Source organism: Stegodyphus dumicola, chromosome 10 (genome assembly GCF_044657685.1).
Source record: "Stegodyphus dumicola isolate Sdum_Otavi_A_Nest chromosome 10, ASM4465768v1".
Taxonomy (NCBI): domain Eukaryota; kingdom Metazoa; phylum Arthropoda; class Arachnida; order Araneae; family Eresidae; genus Stegodyphus; species Stegodyphus dumicola.
In genome coordinates, this window is record NC_140777.1 from 99,717,720 (window position 1) to 99,744,074 (window position 26,355).

Consider the following 26,355-nt stretch of genomic DNA (forward strand, 5'->3'; position numbering starts at 1 on the left):
TATTGTTGGAAATAGATATCTGATGTGCGAAAAAGAACTATCGATATCAGCTTCAATTGTCACTATAGAGGATAGTTGTGGTAAATTACATGTAACTAATTGTTCTCAACGAACCCAACCGATACCGAAAGCGATGATGCAATGTAGTGAAGCACAAGATTGATACAGGTGACAGTGTACTAATCAAAGAAAGGCCATACCATGTGTCAGCCACTGAGAGGCGTGTGATTGCAGACAAAGTGCAACGAATGCTAAAAGAAGACATGATACAACCATCAGACAGTCCATGGTGATCTCCAGCAGAGTAGGGTATCTACAAAAAATTCCCCATGCTTTTATCTGTTTTTTCAGGGCTTCATGACAGTCATGATTCCACCATAGTTTCGAATACTTTGGTATTTTACCTGATGTGCTAGGGATGGAGAGCATAGCTGCCGGAGTAATAGCAGTTGTTACTGCTTACACTGCATCACTGATAAGCACATCTTCTACCATTTTCTCTGTGAGCTCTGCAGAAGAAAAGAAGAGTTCCCAGTCTGCTCTATCAATTAAAAACCGAGGGAGTCTTGACATAAAGTTTGCTCCTCTTCATGCAAGAGATACAACAATGGAATAATGATCGCTCTTGTAAAGATAATTTCCAACACTAAAATTGCAAAATGGCAATAGAGATGGTGAATAGATGGCTAGGTCTAGAGCGTGAAATGTCCTTGTGGGTTCATGGGAAGTATGTGTCCTGCCCATTATTTAGGAGACAGAGGCAATGATCTTCAATGATCTGCTCTAGTTGTCTTCCTCAGGAATTGGTGTCTTTGCTTCCCCACAGTGGACTATGGCTGTTAACCCCTTAAGCAGTTTGCCCGTACGGTGTACGTGCTACCCGAAATTGGCCTCAACCAGTTTGCCCGTGTGCCGTACGGGCATAGATATTTTCTCCTTTCCTTTTCCGGTTTGCCCGTATTTTTCAATATTGTAAAGATACTATTTAGTATTAATATTTTTCGACAGATGGCGTGACTTGTCCATGTAACTGAAATGCTTTTCATCCGGGTTTTTCTTTGTAGCGGGAAAGGGGGGATTTTTCTTTGAAATTTTTGTTCTACTGTATTCAACGCTTGTAAATTTAAAACCTTGTCTTTTCTTATGGAAGTTATGGATGGAATAAACGACGAAAATACTTTCTTGTTTGATGATGAACTACATTCTGATACAGATACAGATATTTCATCTAATTATTTGGATTATTCCTCAGATGAATCATGCAGTGAGCTCAGCTCTGATGAAGATTTGTGTTCTGCAAGGATTTTTACCAAGGTTGATGTGAAAAATCCATCTGTTCCGTGTCCTCGATTTAAATTTACTGGTATTCCTTCTGTGCACGCACAATTTGACGACACTTCTGATGTTTTAGAATTTTATGAAACATTCATTGATTCTTCACTCATGAGTAAAATTGTGGAAGAGACAAATAAATATGCTAAACAGTGCATCCAATCGAGTGTTGCAAAACAATTCTCAAAGAGTAAATTTTGGGAAGAGACAACTGTGAACGAGTTGCATGTATTTTTCGCTCTGAATATACTTCAAGGAATTGTAAAGAAACCTGGAATTGATCATTATTGGAGGAAATGATATTCGACTAATACACCTTTTTTCTCTAAAATAATGTCTAATCGTCGATTCTGTCTTTTGCAACGTTACTTGCATTTTTCTGATAATGCAGCATTTGACAAAGAAAATCACGAATGCCCAAAATTAGTTAAAGTTTGGCCAGTTGTAAAACATCTCAATAAGAAATTTAGTGAAACGGTGACACCAGAGCGAGATGTAACAATAGATGAGAGCCTTATGCTATTCAAAGGACGACTAGGATGGAAACAATTTATTCCACTCAAAAGAGCTAGATTTGGAGTAAAATGTTTTATGTTGTGCGAATCCAATTCTGATTATGTCTGGTCAATAATAATATATACAGGTAAAGACACAATTCTGAAACCTGAATATTCTAAACTTTGCTTTTCATCACAAATTGTCCTGACAATGATGGAGCCTTTGCTTCATAAAGGATACTGTCTTACAATAGACAATTATTATTCTTCGCCAGAATTAGCAGACAAACTAGTTTCATGTCGAACGGACACATACGGCACACTAAACCTCAAGAGAAAAGAAGTCCCAAAAGAAATGCAGAAAAGAAAATTGAAAAAAGGAGAGATTATAGGTTTTCAGAGAGGAAAAGTTACTGTGATGAAGTGGATGGATAAAAAAAAAAGTTTCATTACTTTCCACAATTCACAATACTGAAATGGAACAAATTCAAGTCCGCTCTGATATGAAAGAAAAACCGAAAATTGTTATGGACTATAATAATACTATGGGAGAAGTAGACCGCATGGACCAAAATTTGAAGAGTTTTGAAATTATCAAGAAAAGGGGTAAAAAATGTTACAGAAATATTTTTTTCCACATTTTTGATATTGCAGTATGGAACTCATATGTTGTCTACCGTAAAAACGGAGGAAAATGTACGCAACTGGAATTTAGACTTGATCTCGTTGACCGTATAATTGAAATATATCATTTGGGACAAAATTTCCGACGTGGACGACCAGGTTCGGAGTCTAATCCTCTGAGATTGACAGAGAGACATTTTTTGGAAATAATTGTTCCCACAGATAAGAAAATGAGACCTGCAAGACAATGCACAGTGTGCTGTTCTAAAAGAAATGAGAATGGAAAAAGAATACGAAAAGAAACAAGGTATTTCTGCCCTGATTGCGACGTAGGACTCTGCATTACACCATGCTTCAAATTATACCATACACAAAAAGACTTCTGAACTGTTTGGAAAAATATAAACTTCAAAATTCACAGTAAGTATGAGAGAAATTTTTATAGAAATTGTAAACCATTCTTCACTGCATGCAAAATGTACTTGAAAAAAGCAAACATTTAGGGGTTTTTGTTTTCCAAAATTGTAAAATAAAAAATGTTGTAAAACCATTAAAAGTGAAAAAAAACATTAAAAACTCTTATTATTCTTATTCTATTAAGTATGGTACTTAATTATATGCAATAAAAAATATGCTTTTTTTGGGAGCAATTCTGGTAAAAAAAATGACCGCTTAAAGGGTTAAAATCTCGCATTATGATAAAAGACTCAGGTACCTGTGCCACAATAATTTAAATCCTGCTGATCAATGTGCTCACTTGGAGGCAAATAAACAGAAACCACTGAGATCGTGATATGAATACAGTCAAAAGTCGTTAATTCAGACACCTATAATCCGGACCTCAAAGCTACAAATTTTCTGCACATGCATCGCGCTTATGCATGCGTGTAAGACCTTTACGGCTGCGAACATGCGTGCGCGCAAAATACGTTTACGAATGCGCGTTTAATGTATAATAGACGGTATAAGCTAAGCTAAAATTATCTAATTCAGTTTATGTTGCAGATTGTGTTGCTCCTTAATCTTCGAATTGGATTTGGCTTATTATTTTTTGCAGACTAGAGCAATTTTATAAAAGTAAGCTTGAACTTTTGATTATGTCAAATAGAATTTCTGATTTATTAATATTTACTAATATGTAAAGGATCTACAAAGCGAAAGTATTTTTCGAAGTCCATTAAACAAAAAGTGGAATTGCTGCAAAAAATGGATAAAGGAATCCTTTGTTTATCTAAACTTTGTTTATCTTTAACGCCGCTGCGCGCAATGAATTGGAAGTTGATCTGTCAGCACTATCCTTATCTTCAGGGCAGATGTTTTTATTTTATTTGGCTTATAATTCCTTACTAAATGTAGTATTTCATCTCAATGTACTCCGTCTTTGATATGATTTAAATCAAATTCCTCGTCATTATAATTCGCTTCCGATAGCGAAGAAAGTAACAGAGGTTATTGAAAACGAAAAAATTTCGATTGACAAAGTAGTCGGTATTCTCGACACAGCAATTATAGGACTTGAACAGCGGAACTTTGTAACTGAACAAGAAATTATGTCTGTTTATAAAATTAAAGAGAACATATTATCACATAAAAAACGAAGCAACTTAAACAACTTACATTGAAAGAAATGTTTAATAAAGTAAACAAATAAATATTAAGCTTTTTTTTTTTGTAAATTTTGATACCCTTTAGATCATAATTGCTCTTTATTTCATAAATTACGGTTTCATATTTTTAATTTTATAATTTCTGCATGCCATCTTACCAGATTTAAACTGATGATCTATAATCCATAAAAACCGATAATCCGGAATCGCCGAAGTCCCGACGAGTCCGGATTAAAGACTTTTGAGTGTATTTATCAAGATATTGGGAAGCTCATGAGAGGACCTAAATAAATAGTCATTGACATGCAGGCACCTTTTTGCTAGTTGCCCACTATTCACCACAACACAAGAGGTATCTAATACCATTAAGAAGTTCAATTTACACAGTGAAGAATGAAACTTTCATTGAGATGGCAGGACGATCTCATAAAGATCTATGTGAATGGTTGATGATCTGAATAAGATACCAGCAACTTTTTCCAAGTTAACTATCATTTGTCATGACAGAAGAGATGTCCTACACCATTATGAAAATCAGTTTACACCATGAAAAATACAACCTACAGCAAGGTACATGGAAGCCCATGTGAAAATTTAAATGTATAGTTGCCAACTTGTATAAAGAAGCCGAAATTGTCGAGTTATGAAAATTTCCCACTTTTATGTTAAAGAATAAAAAATTAGATCAATCAGTTGTAAATTTGAAACAAGCTACAAACAATGAGTATAACATTTACCATTTTATCTTTTGAGTTTATTATTTGTTTTCTTTTGCATCTACCTTGCAGTTATGATTAATATTTCATCCATTTTTAACCAATCATTGACAAGGTGGACTTAACAACCATCAGGGCTTCGGGAAATTTTCATGTTTCCCAATAATTCCCTGTGGAAATTAGAAATTCTTTTTAATGACAATAAAAAAATAAAGTTTTAACTTTGATAACTATAAGGGGTGTTCAAATAAAAAGCTGCGGAATGACACTGTGAGTATAATCAAAGTCTTTATTCACAAGTAGTTACCAGAGGCCTGAGCACAACTATCCCAATGTTTCATGAGCCAAAGGTTTCCCCTGTTCCCAGAATTCCTATGACTGTGACAAGAGCTGGTCCTCCACTGTGTCCTTTTTGTTGTTGTCCGAGTTGAAGCACTTCCTTTCGAGATCTTTGTTTAGTAGGCCAAACACATGGAAGTTGCAGGTGATATGTCTAGGCTATAGGCAGGTGCTTAAGCTACTCCCACTTGAATTTGGACTTTATGTGACCTTGGAGCCATTTGGAAGCACACTATCATGGAGTAGAATCGCTTCCTCCGTCAGCAGCTAGGACCACTTGCTCTTGATGGACTTGAACAGGCTACGGAAAGTCTCACAGTACATGTCACAGTTAATGGTTTTTTTCGTGCTCGAGGAATTTGATAAGGATCAGACATCGGTTGCCAAAAAAGATGGTGAGCATCACCTTGCTTGCTGAGAGCACAGCTTTGAAATTTTCAAGGGGAGTGACGATGCATGCTTCCATTGCATGCTATCCCACCTTGTTTCTGGCTTGAAGTGTTTGCTAAAGCTCTTGTCACCGGCAACAATCTGCTCCAGGAAAGTGGGATCTTCATGATACCGGAACAGGTGTTGTAGTGCTAGAACTTTTTCGCCTAGATCACAGTTCTTTTTGCTGTTCACTGAGTTTCTTCAGAACCCAATGCGTGCACACCTTCCAGTAACACAATCTGTCGTGCATGATTGTCCACTCTAAACATTTCCGGTTTTCACGAAAATGGGCACTCCACTTTTGCACTGACTTGGCAAAACACAGTCTTCCCCATATACACCCACCATCCAGCAATGAATATCAGCCGGTTTAACCCTTTCCACAGTCCGAAACCTAATAACCACTTGGTGCTCCTCAGTCATTGAATTTTGCAATGTGAATGCTATGTCTTCACATGCACTGCCATGTCAACTGGACAGAACACACAACTGTCTGCTTCTCTCTACATCATATGCAATGCCTGCACATGCATGCTGGACACTATACTTGTGTCCATAGATGTCTATGTTATCCTAAAATGGTATATTCAAATTTCAACCAGATTGGTTGTCACGATATTTCATACTTTTCTTCTGAACACCCTTTAATAATAATAAATTTAAAAAACTAATACGATGGATTAAATTAAAAAAATTAAGCAAGAACACAATTTGCTATCTTAACTCAACTAAAGTTTTCCATAACCTAATTCTTTCTCTCTTCCCCCGTTATGTAAAAAAAAAAAAAAAAAAGTATGAACAACATCTTACTTCAAACAAATATGTCTTAGACTTTCACTTAGGTCAGATTTCTCATTATCCACAGTGTAATTCCTTACCTTGCAGGTGCTTGAAAGTGACATAGAGGAATCTCAGTTAGTCAGTAGAAAAACTGCTTTAATGATACACTTGCTTTTCTTTTGCATTATATTCTCCATTCATAGGTTAGGTTATTTGAATACGGCATAGACACAAGGGTTATCTGAATAATACGAGGGTTGTGGAGGACTTTATACACACGGGGAAAACCACAAAACCAACTATGCAGCTAGCCCATTCAACAGAGACAAATCAAGCCAGGTCGAATATCAGTATTTAGCGTCTCCATTCATTGACCCCATGAAAAAGGAAAATAAATTTTTGGTTGTCCAGAGGTCCAGACGCTGTATGTCTAGATTTTATATGTTCTACTGTACATATAAAGAACTTTTAAAAATTATAAGTTATTATTATTTTTCCAATTAAAAAAACCGTCAAACTGCAACAAGGTGGTTGCGCTAAGTAAGAACTAAATTTCTTTTAAAACTTATTATGTATAGGGGGAAAACAATAAAACATTAATTAAACACATACTAGATTTAATTAAATTTAAATCATAGCAAATTACATGAGGGCTATTCTGCTATAAAGAAAAGGATGACTATGGGAAGGATTTCTCAAGGGAAACTGGTTCATACTCATAATACACACAGGGAAAACAAAATAAATTCTATGCATCTGTGTCCACAACCATTTGAATTTGGATCAAACAACTACCATTCAGTAGTATTACACCTTGACCACTGGTGAGCACATCCATTGTGGTGGGTATATGATTGAAATTCTGAAAATCTTCAAATGAAACACTATTATTACTCCTCAGTCAATTTCAAGTATAGAAGATTTACTTTTTTTTTTTTTTTTTTTTTTAACTCTGCATTAATTTTTCAGGCAGTTGCTATAAGATCTATACATATTTAACTACAGAATTTATAATGGCTTCTAAAAACTGAATTTAAAGGCAATTAAAAAATGCACTGAAAATTAAAAAATGCTTACCTCAAACATTTTCTCTTGAATGATTTGCTCCTTTCAACAACCAAAATGTAATCATAAAGTTCATTCCACCAGTTTCAGAATTCTATAAAAGGAATTTTTCTTGGCATTAAAGATTAATTACTTGCATAAACATTTTAGATCATATTGACAACGTAAAAACAACATATAAATTTTAAACATAAAAATCAAATTTAGATATCAGTAACAATCAGAGTGTCAATGATTTTAATCAGATGATTACACTCAATGATTTAAAACTTGATTTTAGTTGACAGATTAAAAACAAAAAAGGGGGGATAAAACAGATACAGTCAAAAGTCGTTAATTCGGACACCCATAATCCAGAATGATCTATAATCAGGACCTCAAAGCTAAAAATTTTCTGCGCATGCGCCGCGTTGACACATGCGCATAGGCATTTACGCGTGCGCGTTAAGACCTTTTACATCTGCGCATATGCGTGTGCGCAAGCGCAGAATACGTTTTCGTGTGCGCGTTTTATGTATAACAGACGGTATAAGCTAAAATTATCCAATTATCTATTTCAGTTAATGTTGATGACTGCGTTGTTCCTTAATTTTTGAATTGGATCCGGCTTATTATTTTTTGCAGACTGTAAGAGCAATACTATAAAAGTAAACTTGAACTTTCGATTATGTCAAATAGAATTTCCAATTCTGGAGCTCCCAAAGGATCGTACAAAACGAAAGTATGTTTCAATGTCCATCAAACAAAAAGTGGAATTGCTGCAAAAAATGGATAAAGACATGAAGAATGTGACAGAGAGGTTAGTGAAAACGAAAAAATTTCGATTGACAAGTTAGTCGGTATTCTTGGCACAGCAATTAAGGGGACTTGAACAGCAGAACTTTGTAACACAAGAAATTATGTCTGTTTATAGAATTAATGAGAAAGTATTATCACATAATACAAAGCAACTTAAACAACTTACATTGAAAGAAATGTTTAATAAAGTAAATAAATAAATATTAAGTTTTTTTTTTTTTTTTTTTTTTGTAAATTTTGATACCCTTTAGATCATAATTGTTCTTTATTTCATAAATTACGTTTTCATATTTTTAATTTTAGAATTTCTGCATGCCATCTTACGAGATTTAAACTGATGATCTATAATCTGGAAATATCGATAATCCGGAATCGCCGAAGTCCCAACGAGTCCGGATTAACGACTTTTGACTGTATTCTACATTTTTTTTTTAAATCATGGAAAATGTATTACAATCTAAGAGAACCTGTGGTGTGTGGTGCTTTTAAAGAGATTTTAATGACTGAATACAAAAAATAAAAACTTCTTAAAGAAGTAAAATTATTTCAAATATCTTTGACAAGCTATGCTGAGACACTGCAAGAGTTTGTGTCACTTTGTAAAGTTCAACTTAATCCATCATCTTATAATTTTGAAATGTACTATCACTTCTATTTTTCGTTAGCTCTCCCCAATACGTAAATGAGTTCTGTATGTATAAGAATTGAGTTTCTGAATGTTAGACAAACAGTTTTGGCTGCACACTACAATATTTTCTTGCTGAGCTCCAAGACTTACGTTAGCCTTTTTGCTAACCAAATCAAACCATGCCTTTAGTTAAAACTGAGCTGACAATTACCAGGCTTTTGCACTGTGAATTTCCTGTGGCATTGAATATGTCAGGGCATGGCCAGGCATAATTAATGCTTTTTTTTAGCAGGAACATGATTATGACAAGCATGTATAATCAATTTCAAAGGCTAATCCTATCACTGGTCTCCATTTACTAAGAAACATTTGCAACATTACCAGTCAGGCACTGATTATTTTGTCCAACATTACCAGTCCTAATCCTGCTAATTTTTTTTTTTTTTTATGACAAGGTCATGATAGAACACAATTTTCCCATCCTAGGGTAATATCATAAAAAAAGGGCATATTTACCTGTACAGAAATCTCTCTAAAGACTAATTTTATCAATCATATATTTATGCAAGATTTTACATATCTATCTATATGAATTTTGTATCATGTAACACGAAATGTCTGAAGAAATGTGAAGCTTGATTGCCTAATGGACTACCAAGACATTTTGGGGGGCCGCCTTTTTACTACGACCTAAGACGTGCATACTAAGAGAAACATATTTACGGAACACCAGTACCAGCTAGACTGCAGAATCAGTTTTTCACAATCGATGCGAGCGTGTTTACTTAAGCAAATGATTTGATGAATGTGTAGACAACACATGTACCTTCACTGGAATGACGCTTAATAGCATACATTGGCTACAGATTCATGGGTTCACATATGCTCGCTGCATCAAATAACTCCACGCTTCATGATCTAGCAGTCGCTAAAGTTCTTCAAACATTTTAACTTGACAATTTTGTGTTACTTGTGTTTTTGTAGTAGTAATAATAATCTGTCATATTTTGAAAGAGCAGTAAACTGCCAAAAACAAATATTAAGAAAAGAAAAACAATTTTAATACAGAATGGGAAGAACAGTTTTTCTTTACAATGGTGAATGCAAAATGTGTGTACTATATGTCACTTCCAAAAAAAGGAAACATTGAAAGGCATTCCAAAAGCATGCATGGAAGTTCTGATTTTCTGTTAAAAAGCGAATTACACAAACAAAAGTTAAAAGAATTTAAACTACAATCATATTTCATTCAACCCAATACTAAGGCTGAAACAGTTGCATCTCTTCATATCAATTCATGTGTTAGCAAAACATAAGAAACCTTTTGCAGATGGAGAAATGATAGAAGAAGCATTTCTGAAAACAGCAATTCATTATTTGATTCATTCAAGAACAAAAATGAAATTATTTCCCCAATTAAAGATGCACAACTTTCATGTAGAACTGTCATGCACCAGATAAAAATGGTGAATTCTGATCTGGCTGATAAGCTGACCAAAGATACTACTAACAATATTTGCTTTTCCTCACAGTTTGACGAATCTACAGACATGGTTGATATTTCTCAACTTTGCATTTATAAGAATGGTTTATAAGGATATGAGCCTAAAAGAAGAATTATTAACAATATTACCTCTAAAGAAGAAAACACGAGGTGAAGATGTTTACTGTGCCTTCAAAAAATACATACAGGAGAAAAAAATTCTAATTTATAAAGTTCTATTGAAGGGAATTGATGCCCCCCCCATCAATGGATTTCTGGCTATGTGTATCAAAGACGATCACATTCCGCATTTCCTTTCTTATCATTGCATTATTCACCAACAGGCCTTCTGTTGTAAAATTCTAAATATGCGTCATGTTATAGGAGTCGGAATGAAAATTATGAACTAAATTTGAGGAAGAAGTCTTCAGAGTCCAACTAAAAGAATATGAAACTGATTATGGGGAATTGTTATATCATGCAGATGTTCACTGGTTTAGTCGGAGTATATTTTTGCAAAGATTCAGGGACCTATTACAAGTGGTAAAGATTTTTTGGAATCAAACGATAAAGCATATGTTGAATTTAATGAGGACGTTTGGTTGATGGATTAACTTTTGTTGTTGATATAACATGGCATCTTAATGAATTGAATTTACAATACAAGGAAAAAAAAATCGAACAATACTATAATTAATTGGATTTGTTATTACTTTCAAAAACAAGTTAAAGCTAATATCTTCCCAGTTGATAAAGAATGAACTACAAAAATATTTCTAATGAGTTGTTTAAAACTGGAGGTGCATTAAACAAAGAGAAATATTATGATGAAATAATAAAACTAGACTCCAAATTTGAGAGATGTTTTCAAGAATTTACTAGACCAGAACCAATTGTTACATTCATGTGTTACCTATTTGGCACTGTTGATGTGAAAGAAATAACTGAAAATATAAATTATATATTCTCTCTACCACTTGAGGAAAACAAAGTTTTTCTCCTTCAAACTGACACAATTTTAAAAGCACATAGTTCAGAACCTATGAATAACTTTTGGGATATCATAGACATTCTAACTTAAAAAAAAAAGTTGCATTTCATTTAAAATAGTTCTTTGGCTCTACCACCTGTGTGAATCTACATTTTCAATGATAAATATAATTAAAACAACATATTGTTTCTGTCTCACAGACGACCACTTAGAATCCAGTGCAAGATTAGCAGTTACTAATTATATACCGAGATATTCAAGATTAGCGGACAGTATTCAGATTAAGTCCTCTAGTAACTATAACTATGAGAAATAACTTTAGATGAAAATGATTTATTTTTCAATGTATTTTGAATTGCTTGACAAGAAATGCATCATTTGAAATTATTATATTTGTGGCTATTACAGTACAAAGTCCGTAATCCGGACGTTCATTATCTGGAATGATCTATAATCTCGACCTCAAAGCCACAAACTTTACGCATGCGCGTAGAGAATGTGCATACATTACGCATGCGTGCATTGAAAGAAATGTTTAATGAAGTAAACAAATAAATATTAAGTTTTTTTTTTTTGTAAAATTTGACACCCTTCAGATCAGAATTGCTTTTTATTTCATAAATTACGGTTTCACATTTTTAACAGTATAATTTCTGCATGCCATCTTACCATATTTAAATTGATGATCTATAATCCGGAAAAACCCCTAATCTGGAATCGCCAAAGTCCTGACGAGTCCAGATTATGGACTTTGTACTGTATTATGTTTATATCTTGCGTTTTGCTTTAAACGTGGTTTTAAAAGAGTAAGTTTTTTTTTTTTTTTTTTTTTTTTTTTTTTTTTTTAAGTAGGGTTAGGTAGATAAATACATATTCCTTTCTTATTATTAAGTTATAATAAATATTGTAGACCTTTTTTTAGCTCAGCACACATGTGCCACTGGGTGGACCGTAACACCTAGAAAAAATTTAGAAGTAGCCCGTACCCTGGAATAGTCTGCCCACCCCTGGGTTAGAGTATTTGTAGCAGTCAGGTGGAGCACAAATTTTAAGTTTGCATTAAAAGCCTTTTGGTTTGTTGATGATCAAAACTTCTTTTCCATCTGTTTTTCTGGTAGGTAATATGCTGATGAATATCGGTTTCAATTAATTGGCTTTAAAATCATTTTCATGTGATACTGAAATTATTGTTGGCTTTATCTATTTTCGCAATAGTAAATTTCTTCTTAATTTTCAGTATTTTATACTAGAGCGCACTCCAGTTTAAATTTCCTGTAAATTTTAGTTTATTTATTGTTCTTAAATTTTTTAAAATATCTTCTTTCCACTGTAAGAATGTGCTACTGGGAAGACTGAATTATATGCTGTTTTAATTATAAATTCAATCAAGTTATTTTCAGTATTGTTGAGGCTGTAATTCTTGCTGATCCTTTGGACTAGTCTGAATTTAACTCCAAGTTTCATTAGTTCTTTTAATTGTACACCATTGACTTTTGTCCACATTGCCCATGATTATGCAGTAATGGTGATCATCGACATTGGGAAGATACCCTGGTTCTTGGCAATATCAAATTGCTTTAAGTATCGAGTTCATGAATGGTTAGTGAGCCAATTTCTTAAAGTCTTTTGATATTTAACTGAAAGCATCAGACTTGCATTAACTGTAGGGAAGAAGTATTGATTATTCTAGAAGATTTTATCGAATTTAATTGTGTCAAATTCAGGATGTAAGAAGGTGTCATTGCAGTAAAACTTTCTGGAGTTGTTATTCAGTTGAAAGTTAATAATACCTGCTTCACTAAGTGAATAATTAATAAAATTGGAATTTTCTTGACTTTCAGATAAAGAATATTATGATTTTTTAATTTTGATATACTTGTTTAAATCCAAAGCAATTTATTTACATAACAGCCAAAAGGGAGATAAGCGCTCACCTAATACCCTTCCAATTAACATTTTGATTTTCTTGGTCTACACACAATCAGTGAGCTTCATTCGAATTCCTAGTTATGTTTGGTTAGGTTTATTTGACTATGGCACTGCACTCGAGGACTATCTGCCTAATGGGAAGAATGCCTCTGTGGAGGATGTTCTAAGAAAAAAAGGCTCGTATATACATTATACATGGTCAAACCCACCAAAAGAGCCATGAAGACAGCCTGTTTGGAGAAGTCGAAGCCCAGATCAAATTACCAGTGGCGACTTTCCTGCTCGGCCGCTGGTGGGCTATCTATGTGCACAGTTTTTAATGGTAAACCTAAGTGTCTCTTGAAAGTCAGTTCCAACAAATATCCTATTCAATTAAAAGCTTCACAATAGCAACTATGGAGTTGAAACTAAATTCTTACAGTTTTATGTCATGTACAACAGTATTATTGCTAGCAAGTCTATATACAGGGTCTACTACAAGAAACACTAATGTAATGCTCATATTTACAGCTTTCTGTACAAAAACAGTAACTTGTTATACTTTTACAGAGCTGTATTCAGAAATACCACACATAAGAGAATTTTACATGTGTGTGAAAATAAAAACTTAAATTATTATTATTATTTTATTTGTTTTGGTAGACAAAAAATAAAAACAATTTTTTGAATAACTTAAAATATATGCTAGAAAATTATCAAAAAATTTTGAAGATACATATAATTTTGAATGATAAATTAATTTTCCTAGATAGTGTTGCAGAAATCTTACAGCATAGCAGTAAAGCATGGTAGGGATGTAGATGAATGATAATTTACATCTACCATGGTAGCAGACATGGCTACACATTCATCGCATTAGAGAATTGCTGCCAATCATAAATACCCGCAGACTGCAATTAACCAGGGCTGTGGAGTCGATAGGGAAAATGACCGACTCCAACTCCTTCATATATATGTAAACATATACACATGGGTACAGCTTATTTTTTTTTTAATATAAAAGAAGTAATAGATGCTACAGAAAAAAAACAGCTAATCTTTGGAATATGGTAACAGGTAGTTTGGCAACATTATGGTAAGGCAATAAAGGTTACTAGCTAGGACTAGCAGTGTACATGGATAAAGTCAAGAGTGTGTGCAATGTCATTTTTGTGCAATTCTGGGATGTTTTTTTTAAGTGAAAATAGGTCGACGTGTACATGGATACGTGTATGTGCAATTCTTAAAAATGCGGCAAGCAGTGGGCGATTCTGCACTTCTCCCAATTTCGCACCTAATCTTCGTCATGATTAAGCACTTTTGTTCTATAAAAGTTCTAGCATAAGCGTAATTCGGCTAGCAGATTGCTGTAAAAAAAAATGTTGAGTTAAATAATAATAATAATAATAATAACATACCTTTACTTTGTGAAAACAAAATGTCGTCCCAAAAAAAAAAAAAAAAACAAACTAGCAGGTGTCTGTAGCAGGGTTGATCGCCAAATTTTCGCCAAGTTACCATAATCCGAAGACTAACCAAAAAAACTGATGCATAGCAAATTTTTTATATTAATTAGCATTTATTGCAAAATGGAAAAACTGGCATTAGTAATTTCTAAGAAACGGTAAAACTTCGGCAAGATCCTCTTTGTTAGAGGACCATAGATCTGATTTGATAAACTTCAGATCTGAGAAGAGTCTTTCCTCACTGACTTGAGTAGGAAGAAAAGCTGTTACTGTTAAGGGTACTTCGTTTAACTTTTTCAGGATAGATTTTTATAAGTTCCAAAAGAGGTGTCTTGCAAGAACAATCATATTTATCTATTTCTTGAACGGCCTACCAGCGGCTGAGCGGTAAAGTCACTGGTAGTTCGGCCCGAGGTTCGAATCCCGTGAACGGTCTGGCTGCATGGGTTTTTTTCGTGATTTTCCCCATGTGTAACGTGTTTACGAGCCAGTTTCCCTTAGAAAGTCCTCCACGAAGGCATCGCTCCCCTTAGGCAGATAGCCATAGTGTGCTTTGCCATGATAAAATACACCACACCACATCTATTTCTTCAACAGCCGTGTAGAAATCTTGTTTGTATTTTTTTAATTTTTATATCTAAAGGCTCTTGGTTATTTATTTCTATTTGCTTTGCCTTAGCCTTTTCAATATTATCCAAATATTTTTCAAAATTTAATTCATCAGTGGAAGACGATGATAGAGACTCAGTTATAATATCTGCAGTTTGACTGTCCTGATTTGAATACTCCAGTTTTTCTATTAATAATTTCATTCTTAATGAAATTTCATAGATGGCTTTCTTTGCCTTTTTAATTTGTGTGTCATCCAACAAAATTCGGCGATTCGAACCTACGTATTAAATTAAATATGTAGACCCAAATCGCCGAACCCAGCACGATCTTATTGTCTAGCAAACTAGTTTCTCTTTTCTTCATTGAAGAAATGATTCCTTCTGCAATAAGCCCTTCATTTCAGAAAGAAAAAACATAACATTCTTCCAGTCTTGCCTCTTGTTAATTCTTCAGATTGTAGCTTTTTGGTGGCTATATACGGTATAGAAAGAAGTTTCCAATTCTGCAAGATCATTCCACAGTCTTTCTGTTAGTGAAACATTACACTTATCTACATCTTCTAACATTCTTGTCTCATATTAATTCTTCAGATTGTAGCTTTTTTATGGCTATATATGGTGTTGAAAGAAGGGTTTCCAGTTCTGCAAGATCATTTCACAGTCTTTCTGTTAGTGAAATATTAGGGTTATTTACATCTTCTGAAAAAGTTCTTAATCCTAACAACCACTATATAATTAAATATGTAATTCTCCATTGCATTGCTATTTTCCTGCTAACTTACTAAGAATAACATCAATTTTGTTAATTCTTGCTGCTTACCTAAATTCACTAATGAGATTAGTATCTAAATGAATAAGTTTAATTAATAATGACAAATATCAGTCCATCTTGCTCCCTTATATTTTTTTTTACTAATATGTCAATAAAATAGAAAATAGCTATTTATTAATGTATATAGTCCATAAATAAAAACATTACTTAGTCATTAATTTTTTTTTTTCAATTCACTTTAGTTTCATTTCAAATTCAAACTGTTCAATAAAAACTGGAGTTGACGTGTTTTTTAGCGACTCCAACTCCTTTTGCCCAAAAATCTACCTAACTTAGATTCCGACTTCACAGACTCGCAAATAAATTTTTAAATTCTCTTTATTACATTATTATTTCAGAATTAAATACGATGCTATTATGGTATTCTTCATTTAGCAGTTCAGAACCAATTTCAGCAATTTTCCACATATTTAAATTATGAAACTATTTTTGTTTACATTCATTCTGTTTTAGCTGATTCGCCTTGAAATTAACTATTGATACTGTTGTGTGCATACGGGTTTGTAATAAATTGAATGCATAAGTCTGATAAAAAGTGAATAAAATTTATTCTTATCACAACAAATAAAAGCAAAATGCTGAAATTTACTCAGAGATATTAGTACAATATCTCACAGTAGTTATAATATAAATTACTAAAACGTTGAATTGAACTCAATTCAAAACACGAATAAACATACAGAAGCTAATCCTATCTCGCAGTGAATTCGCTACAGTAAACAAAAACTGTTTTCTAAACAACTCAATTGTTTTCCTCCAGCTTTTTAAATGCATGAGAACATTCTTGTATAAATAGGAGGACTTGGTATGATCGTTGAAGTGGATGAAAGTATCTTCACAAAGTGCAAAAACAATGTGGGATGGATCTTTGGTGGAGTTTGACGTGAAACAAATGAATGTTTTCCTTGTGAAGGTGTCAAACCAATCCATGAGTATTATATTAGAGACAATACAGGAAAATATCGGAAAAGGAACTAAAATATATTTCGAATCTAGAAGTCCGCTGCGCTTTTTTGTAATAGGAACCCCTTTCATATGGATCCAGGGTTTTGGTTCTTACCATTCTTTTCAGCCATTGTGTTTGCTTGCCCGTGCACGGTATGGTCTTGGATTTTGAACTTGCTATTATTTTGCGGTGGGTACCATCATTTGAATATATCTGAGCTGAGTAAGTGGATTAATGTTGATTAACAACAGATTAGCAGAAATGCTGAAAGATTTAATTGAATTGCTTACCTGGAGGATGGAGAAAATGGTGGCGGGAAGCCTAAACGTATGCACGTGAAAAAAGTATGTTAAAAAATTTATGGGTTGATCTTTACATTATGGTAACTTGGCGTTTTTTTGGCGAAAATTTGGCGACCAACTCTTCTACAGCAACCCTCTATTTTTTTTTCCCGCCGCCATTTTGTCTTCACGAAGTAAAGACATGTTTCTTTTCTTTTTATCTACTGAACACTTCTTCCAACAATCTACTAGCCGAATTACACTTATGCTAGAAATTTTATCTAACAAAACTGCTTAATCATGACAAATATTCACTGCAAAATTGGGAAAAAGTGCACAATACCATACTCCTTACGCGTTTTTCAAAATAACACATACACATAAACCATGTACACGCCGACTTATTTTTACTTAAAAAAACATCCCAGAATTGCACAAAAATGGCATTGCGCACACTCTTCACTATATCCATGTACACTGCTTTTTTCTCATAAACTAGAAAAATTTCACGAAAATACATGACAATTTTCTCAATCTTTAAACCCGGTAAAAAGAACATATATGAAATTACCTGATCGCGAAAAAGTATTTACCCTTTCCAAATATGAACATTTCCACATATAAAATAAATGAAATATCCAAAAACTTTTACCTCTAAATCATCTATTACATTATACACATCACCAACGAATTCATACCGCAAGCATTACAAATACTTAGTATCAAATATTTAAATTATTTCCATGCACATTTACTTCAACTTAAACGTATACCAAATTCCTACAAACATAAAATTCACAAAATAACTATCATTTAATTAAAATATCACTAAACCATGTACACGCCGACTTATTTTTACTTAAAAAAACATCCCAGAATTGCACAAAAATGGTATTGCGCACACCCTTCACTATATCCATGTACACTGCTTTTTTCTCATAAATTAGAAAAATTTCACGAAAATACATGACAATTTTCTCAATATTTAAACCCGGTAAAAAGAACATATATGAAATTACCTGATCGCGAAAAAGTAATGAACATTTCCACATATAAAATAAATAAAATATCCAAAACTTTTACCTCTAAATCATCTATTACATTATACACGTCACCAACGAATTCATACCGCAACCATTACAAATACTTATTGTCAGATATTTAAATTATTTCCATGCACGTTTACTTCAACTAAAACGTATACCAAATTCCTACAAACATAAAATTCACAAAATAACTATCATTTAATTAAAATATAATTAAATTCAAAAACACTACTTAAAATATAAATGAGCACATACATTAAATTAATACATACATAAATACCCATTTCGAATTCACTTTAGTTACGGCCATTGAGATCCAAAAATTCACGAACACTGTTTCACACAACACAGAATAAAGCCAAATACAAAATTTCCAGATTTTTTCCCCGATTTCCCCCCTTTTCCGATTAAAGAACCGTAATTCGTCCATTAATATCACATGACATATCCCATGATCTCTCATTTCCCTCACACAAAATAATGCGTAATCGGAACTGAGTACTGCTCACATTATTACCAAAGTGCCAGGTAGTAACCTTTATCGCCTCCAAAATGTCGCCAAACTACCAGTTACCATATTGTAAAGATCAACCACTTTATGTTTCATTTATTTATTCGTCTCTGTAGGTTAATTTTTGTTAAAAGATTTGTTGTTTAATGTTTTTATATTAGGAAAGATATATTTTTGGTTATTTATTCCTCTCTGTTTGTGTATTTTTGGCTATTTATTCGTCTCTGTGTGTTAAGACAGCGGCGAAATGTTTTTGATTACCATCATAGTTTCAATTATGTTTTAGCTTGCTGATTTTGCTTAAGTGAAAATAGATCAATGTGTACATGGACAACGTTATGGCTAGTTTGTGCAATTCTTTGATTTTTTTAAAAAATGACAATAGGTCGATATGTACATGGACACCAAGTTTGTGTTAGTCTTTGACTTCTTATTTTGGTTTTGTGCAGCAGCCATCTTGAACTGGCGCCAATCTTGGCGTAAAAAAAGAAACGATTCGCTAAAGGGTACCATAGAGTAAATTTTTACCCTCTTAGTTATTATAGATTTACACGGCCACTATTAAATTCATTTTTTTAAAATATCTGTTTTAAAATCAAATTCCATTAAGATGTCACAGTTTAAAATATATGTAATTTATGACATGAATTCTTAAATGATACTAAGATAACTATATATTAAAAGCAAGAAAACAATTACGTTTTGTAGCAACAATACTCAACAAAATATTTGCATATCTTTTTAATATGAAGTCTTTCCAGAGATTCTGGCTAATTTATATCTATTTCCTTCTCTTTAAGCATCTTTTCTAACAATTGGAAATTTGTTTCAATTATGCAAACCAATATTCCCACTAGTTTCTGCGTGTTTTCTCTCCTAACTTTTCAATCTCTCGACGATGTACCTATGAGTTTTCATTTGACCTGATAAAAGTTAAATAGTCTAAAACCCCTGACAGACATGAAATAAATTATCGCTATTTCTGAAAGTAACTATAAAGTCAGATAAGGGTTTATATAAACTTCGTATTTAAAAGACATTAAAACATAAAGGCATGTTCTAATGCTAGCAAAATCAACTACAGCTTATGGTGATCCAATTAAACAGGAAGAGTCAAATTCAAACTAAAAATATAGACTGGTAGTCAAAGACTACACAATTTAATTTTAATATAAGCTGGCTCAGTAACACGTAACAAACTCGTAACTCATTGTAACACAGTTATTGCATAACAAATTCAAATATCGGCAGCGATAATGCAAAGACAAATCATTACAAATTACCAGAGCTGATAGGAACTAATGCAATGTGCAAGCAGAGGCCAGAAACAAACTCTTTCTTACAAGCCTAAAACCTTACAAATGACCCTTCAGAATACACAGTGTTAATCTGATACTGTTAATAATTCAACAAAGGTCAGTCTTCAATATTTTGGATAATTGGTGCTCTGTTATAATTTCAGTGGTCTTGAAGTTGATTGCTGAAATATATTCAAATTTGAACAACAGTAATTTTTTTAATGTTAAAGTTTCAATAGTCTTGCAGTTGATTCTTGACATACACTGTGGGAACTACATTAAAATTTTAAAAACTTTTTTTTTTTTTTTTTTTTTTAAATTTGTCCAGACATCATAGGAGTTTGAATGAACACAAATAAAAAAAAATTATGCATAAAAATAGAGGGGTAGAGTAGACTTTAAGGTACCTCTTGTATTAGGCAAAATTGTTGTTTGATTTATCGCCAAGTTGTTTCATTTATGGTAGCCTGAGTAGTTTAATGTTATGGAAAACCTATTGTGACGTAATCGGGTGCATGATTCTGGGAAATTTTGAATCATGGGATGTTTTGTAAGCGTTTTTGTGGTGTGTGTTGGTTTGATTCTTTAGACGGTAGAATAACTGAATGTAGTAAGATTAATCTGAAGTTTCTGTACAATTTGGAGCGAAAGGGGAAAAGAGATTTAATTGACTGGTGTGTAAATGAAGGTTTACTTAGTAGCCATTATAAGTGTCCTATATGTAGGAAGGATATGCGTCTAGTTGAACGTAAAAACTGTTTAGATGGATTTGAATGGGTTTGTAGGAAGAAAGGTTCAGATGGTCACTATGTGAAGCGTTCGATCAGAAAGAGTAGCTGGTTTGAAAAAAGTCATTTGAGTATGATTGACATTTTGATTTTTACGTGGCTCTGGATGTACGAAGCAAACTCGAAAATCATGGTAAGTGAATATTTGCTTTTGGTAGTGCTTAAATGTATAACATGATTTTCCTTTTTTATGTTATTTTATTGTTTGGTTTAAAATGTATTTTATTGAGATTATGTATTTTTTGTTTGCCTATATTGTAGAATTTGGTGCTCCTTTGACTTTTTAAGTGAAAATATATCGATGTGTACATGGACAAAGTAAAGGGAGTGCGCAATGAAAGTTTGTGCAATTTTGGGATTTTTTTTAAAGTGAAAATAGGTTGACGTGTACATGGATAAAGTCAAAGGAGTGCACAATGCCATTTCTCTGTAATTCGGGGTTTTTTAAGTGAAAATAAGTCGATGTGTACATGGAGACCGAGTTTGTGCAATTGTTTGTCTTGTTATTTTGGCTTTGCGTAGCGGTGATTTTTGTCCGCTTTGCAAGCCAAAATAACGAGTCAAAGAATTGCACAAAATCGGTATCCATGCACCGCCAAAAATCGCCAAGGGGTACCCTAAAATATACTTTTACCAAATAGAGCATTTAGTGAACAAAATTCTGACGTTATATGGAAGGAGATATACTGAAGTATATCTCCTTCCATATAACATCAGAATAAAAAGTAAAAATTTTAGTAGTAAAAGAAACAGATCATACTTGTATTTTCAAAATGCCTTAAAAAGGTGTATTTTGCACGTTCCAGATTAGATACATGTTACATTTTGTGCGAAACAGCTTTTAAAAAGTTATACATGATTTATAATTGTTAAATAAGTTGATAATTAGCAAAAATAATTATAAATTATAGTACTTAAGATTTATCATGAGTTATTTTGAATATAAATAGCAATATTTAAAGCTCTATAGCAAAAGCTTTACTTAAGATCAGCAGATTATTAACTAAAACTTCTTTTAACAATTCATGAAATGCATAATTTGAAGGATTAGACATAGTGTATATGCTAGTATCTACAACACTTAGTTTCAACATAATAAGAATTCAAATTTATTACTTCAGTTTTTGAAGTTACGGTAAAATCAGTTTTAACAATCTTTTCCTTTATTTTGTAACTAAGGTACATACATTTCTTTTGGAAAAAATATGAATGCAAATAAACCTTGTCAAAACATAATCTTGACAAATTAAAGTTACTCATTATGCAATCACTGCGTTTTCGTCCCCTATGAAATTTAATTACTTGAAAAAATTTCATTATGCTCCAAAGCAACCATTTCTAAATGTTACTCTTCTTGTTTTCTTTCTAATAAGTTCTAGATTCTCCAAAAGATTAGACAGGAAACACATCTAACTTGATTACACTTATAAGTTACCTTACTGAAACTGACATGAAGTGAACAATTTTTAAACCCTGTTTCCAAACATTTATACTTCAGAAACAGAAGTAACATTTTAAGTAATAATCGCCATATAAACTGATTTTAAATAAGGTGATTACTTTATCTGCACACAAATATCAAAATTAATAAAAAATAGAGCAATTACCAACTACAAAATCAAAAGGTTTACAAAAATAAATGATATTACAGCAAAGTAATCATTAACAAAATGTTACCAAATGATGTTCATTTTCTTCCAATGTTTCTAATTAATACACATTATTAACCTCAAAATACTGCAATGAACCATAATACATGGCTAAAACAACACCAAATTTCAAATTTGGATGACAACATACTCGTAATTGTAAAAGTACACATTTCAAGAGTTTAGAGGTACATACTCTGAAATTATAATATTTTTAACGTTTCTAAAAACATTTTAACAACAAGCATCGATAATACTAAAAAGATTTATTTATAAATATTAATTTAATTTTGTCTCCTGCCTTTTACAAACAAATTTTGTTTAAATAATGACCATTCTAATACATATGTTGAAGGCTATATAAATCTGAATATGAAGTTAAATCTTAATATTAGGTGTGAGATTCCTAAAAATCAAGATTTTTTTGTGGAGTAAAACTTAGCTCGTTGGATGTAAATGGCTAAACATTTTCTTAATTATCATGGAAATTATTTAATGCTATTTGTAACACTGCTTATCATAATGAAAATGGTTTTGATAAAAATTCAGATTTTCCACATTGCAGGTTCAGAATTTTTTCACATTCCTTACAGAAGAAGATAACGTCAACAAGTATGACAAGCTGCGAAAAGTGCTTCTCAAAAGCAACAGAAATTCATATTCGGTGTGTAATGCGCTGCATTGGAAATTGAATAGAATGTTTTTCACGTGTGTTTCATGTGTTATGTGAATAACTGAGATTTTATGATATATTTATCTGTGATTTGCTTGCTCAAGGAATTTAAAGAGTTTAAGTTTTATTTTACAACATATACATTCCATAATTTTTCATGGACAAGGATTTTCCTTCATATGTGCCTGTGCAGGATTTACATGAAAATTTATTTGCATTACTCTGCATGTGTGAAATAATACACACATAAGTGAATTTCTGTGATATATGGTGTATCTGAATCTCCAAAAGTTGAAGTTGAAGCATGATAGCCGTGCCTTTTTCATTCATTTTGAGTCGTACTGTTTGCACATTCCTACAGTTTTCCTTTTTATCTCGTCTGAATGATTTCTTGTACATATTAAAACTAAAAAATGTTTAGTAGTACGAGTTTTTTTGTGCACAACAGTATCCGATTTTTTTTTTATGACTGAATAGTTTGTATTGAATGAATTCAAACAACATAAATTTGGTAGAACTAAGACAAAATGAAAGTAACTGTCTATTTTGGAAATGTACGGGTTATTGTACCGTGTGGCAAAGGTGATATTCTTGTAAGAGAATTGATGGACTTAGCAATAACACGATATAAAAAGGCTACCGGAAAGGTGAGCTTATTCATCTCATTTCTGTTTTTTTAAAAAAATTGGTTCTGTTTTTTTATATATATATATAAAAAAAAAAAAAAAAAATTCAGATAAAAAAAGAACTGAATTTTATATGCTGTGATGTTTTATATTTAAATAATGTACTAAATGATGATACGGGGATTTAATTTTCAGTTTTAATCTTTAAATATTTATAAATTTCATTGTGTCATTCCAGAATCTGTTCATGTGAAGTTTTTTTAGTGAATGTCACAGTTAATATGCTTACTGTTAAAGATGCAGTTCAAGTTAATTGTATTACAAAATATGAAATACTTAAGTGTCATGACCACCTGAGTTAAATGCTATTAAATTCTACTGAACTCTTCCACAGATTTACAACAGATAATCCGTCTTTATCATTCTTATGGGAAAAAATTCTGAAAGTATCTTTTTATTAAAAGATACCTTTTTTTCTCCATCATCATTGTTAACACAATTTTTCTGTGATACTTAGTAATTCACTCTAGACCTTTAGGTTTGTGTATGAGGTATTTTGATGATTTTCTTTCTGCATGATGTAAATGTGGTATGGGTGAGTTTCCCTAGGAAATTCATGGAAGTAATCTCTTGATATTAAGCAGATAGCTGTAATATAATCCCTGTTAAGTAATCGAATCTAAGGTCGATATGCTTGTTTTTTTATATGACATTATATACAATGTTATTTATGAAATTAAATGTACTTAAATCATTTGTTCTAATCCGTAATGCAAAGGCTGAAATTTTTTAATGGTAAGATCATTCTCATTCTGTAATGATATACATGTTGATGTATAAATATTATGTAAGAAGGCCAGTTGACCAAAAATTGCTTCATAATTGATCCAATCCAAATTGCATTGCGTAAAATATCAGATCTTGATATAATTGCACAATAAAATCTGGTATTCCATATTTTTGTAAAAAATTCAATACTAGATGGGCATTTAATTTAAAATAAGTGTGATTTTTATGAAAATTTGATGATAAAAAAGATGTCTTTTTTTTTTTTTTTTTTTTCTCATTCTGCAGTTGAATTTTACCTAGTTTCAATTTTGAAATTGGCATGTTTTCCTTATACTCATCTTATGGCAGAGCAGGTCTTGGATAATAATTAATTATACCCATCTTAAAAACAAGTTATATTTTGAATGACTGTTCATACTATGGATTGCATGGTCAGAAAGTGAACTCTTCTTTTTTTTTTGTTTTTTTTGTTTTCACACCTATATATCTGTTGAAATATCCTGTGGCTATACTGTTTCATCCAAAAATTCATTTCCCCATCACCGAGAACCTATTGCCAGGTCCCCCATCAATCTCCCTCTTGTGATTTTCTCTTCTTCTCAATATCCCCTCTCTCAAATCACTTCTAAATGCCTCCTAATAAATGGTCCTCCTTCGATTAGCACCCACTCTCGACTTAGTTCAAAAGACTGTTCTGCAGTGCACCCGGACGAAAGGTTGGCGATAGGGTCATGGCCTCCCCAGTAGCCATTTAAGTGTATGAGAATGTAAAACTTTTCTTTCTCCTTATCACATGCCTTCATAGCATAACTAGAAAGCATGCCCATTTAGCAGTCAGAGTTTGAATCCTGGTGAGGACATATCACATTTTTCATATCTTCTAACTCCAAAATAAAATGCCTAATGGTCTCTACAAACTATTATCTATATTAAAAAAAAAAAAAAAAAAAAATTGCAGAGCTGCATTGAATGAAGATGGAAAAGAAAACATGCATACAGAAAATTTGAATATGGTAATGATGGGTTTCTTATTTGTGTAACAATTATTGTTGCTGTGATTTGGGCCTTTATGAGCAGAAACCAAAATATGGCTAATCTTTGGAATATGGTAACAGGTAGTTTGGCGACATTTTTGTAAGGCGATAAAGGTTACTAGCTAGGACTTTAGCAGTGTACATGGATAACCTCAAGAGTGTGTGCAATTCTGGGATTTTTTTTTAAGTGAAAATAGGTTGACGTGTACATGGATACCGTGTATGTGCAATTCTTAAAAATGCAGCAAGCAGTGGGCGATTCTGCACTTTCTCCCAATTTCGCACCTAATCTTCGTCATGATTAATCACTTCTGTTCCATAAAAGTTCTATCATAAGCGTAATTGGACTAGCAGATTGTTGGAAAAAAATGTTGAGGGAAAAAAAAAATGCCTTTACTTTGTGAAAACAAAATGGTGTCCAAAAAAAAAACTAGCAGGTTGCTGTAGCAGGGTTGGTCACCAAATTTTCGCCAAGTTACCATAATCCAAATATTAACCCAAAATACAGTCAAAAGTCGTTAATCCGGACTCGTCGGGACTTCGGCGATTCCGGATTATAGATCATCAGTTTAAATCTGGTAAAATGGCATGCAGAAATTATAAAA

The 26,355-nt window shown here is 32.6% G+C and overlaps 2 protein-coding genes across 3 annotated transcripts in view; one reads left to right on the plus strand and one right to left on the minus strand.

The window, feature by feature from the left end:
* The window catches only part of LOC118196008 (uncharacterized), a 62,107-nt gene extending 39,294 nt beyond the window's left edge, over window positions 1-22,813 (minus strand). The window contains exons 1-2 of the mRNA XM_035367365.2: window positions 22,657-22,813; window positions 7,405-7,486 (exon numbers count right to left, since the gene is read on the minus strand). Of these exons, the coding sequence (XP_035223256.1) occupies window positions 7,405-7,413 (9 nt within the window). The 5' untranslated portion in view covers window positions 7,414-7,486; window positions 22,657-22,813. The remainder of the gene's footprint in view (window positions 1-7,404; window positions 7,487-22,656) is intronic.
* A 406-nt stretch (window positions 22,814-23,219) lies between these two features.
* Window positions 23,220-26,355, plus strand: part of LOC118196009 (partitioning defective 3 homolog) — a 171,970-nt gene continuing 168,834 nt past the window's right edge. Inside the window, exon 1 of one of the 2 annotated variants that reach the window (XM_085825312.1) lies at window positions 23,220-23,948. In XM_085825312.1, coding sequence (XP_085681438.1) covers window positions 23,829-23,948 — 120 coding nt within the window. In that variant the 5' untranslated portion in view covers window positions 23,220-23,828. The remainder of the gene's footprint in view (window positions 23,949-26,355) is intronic. The other variant, XM_085825311.1, reaches the window with a different exon arrangement.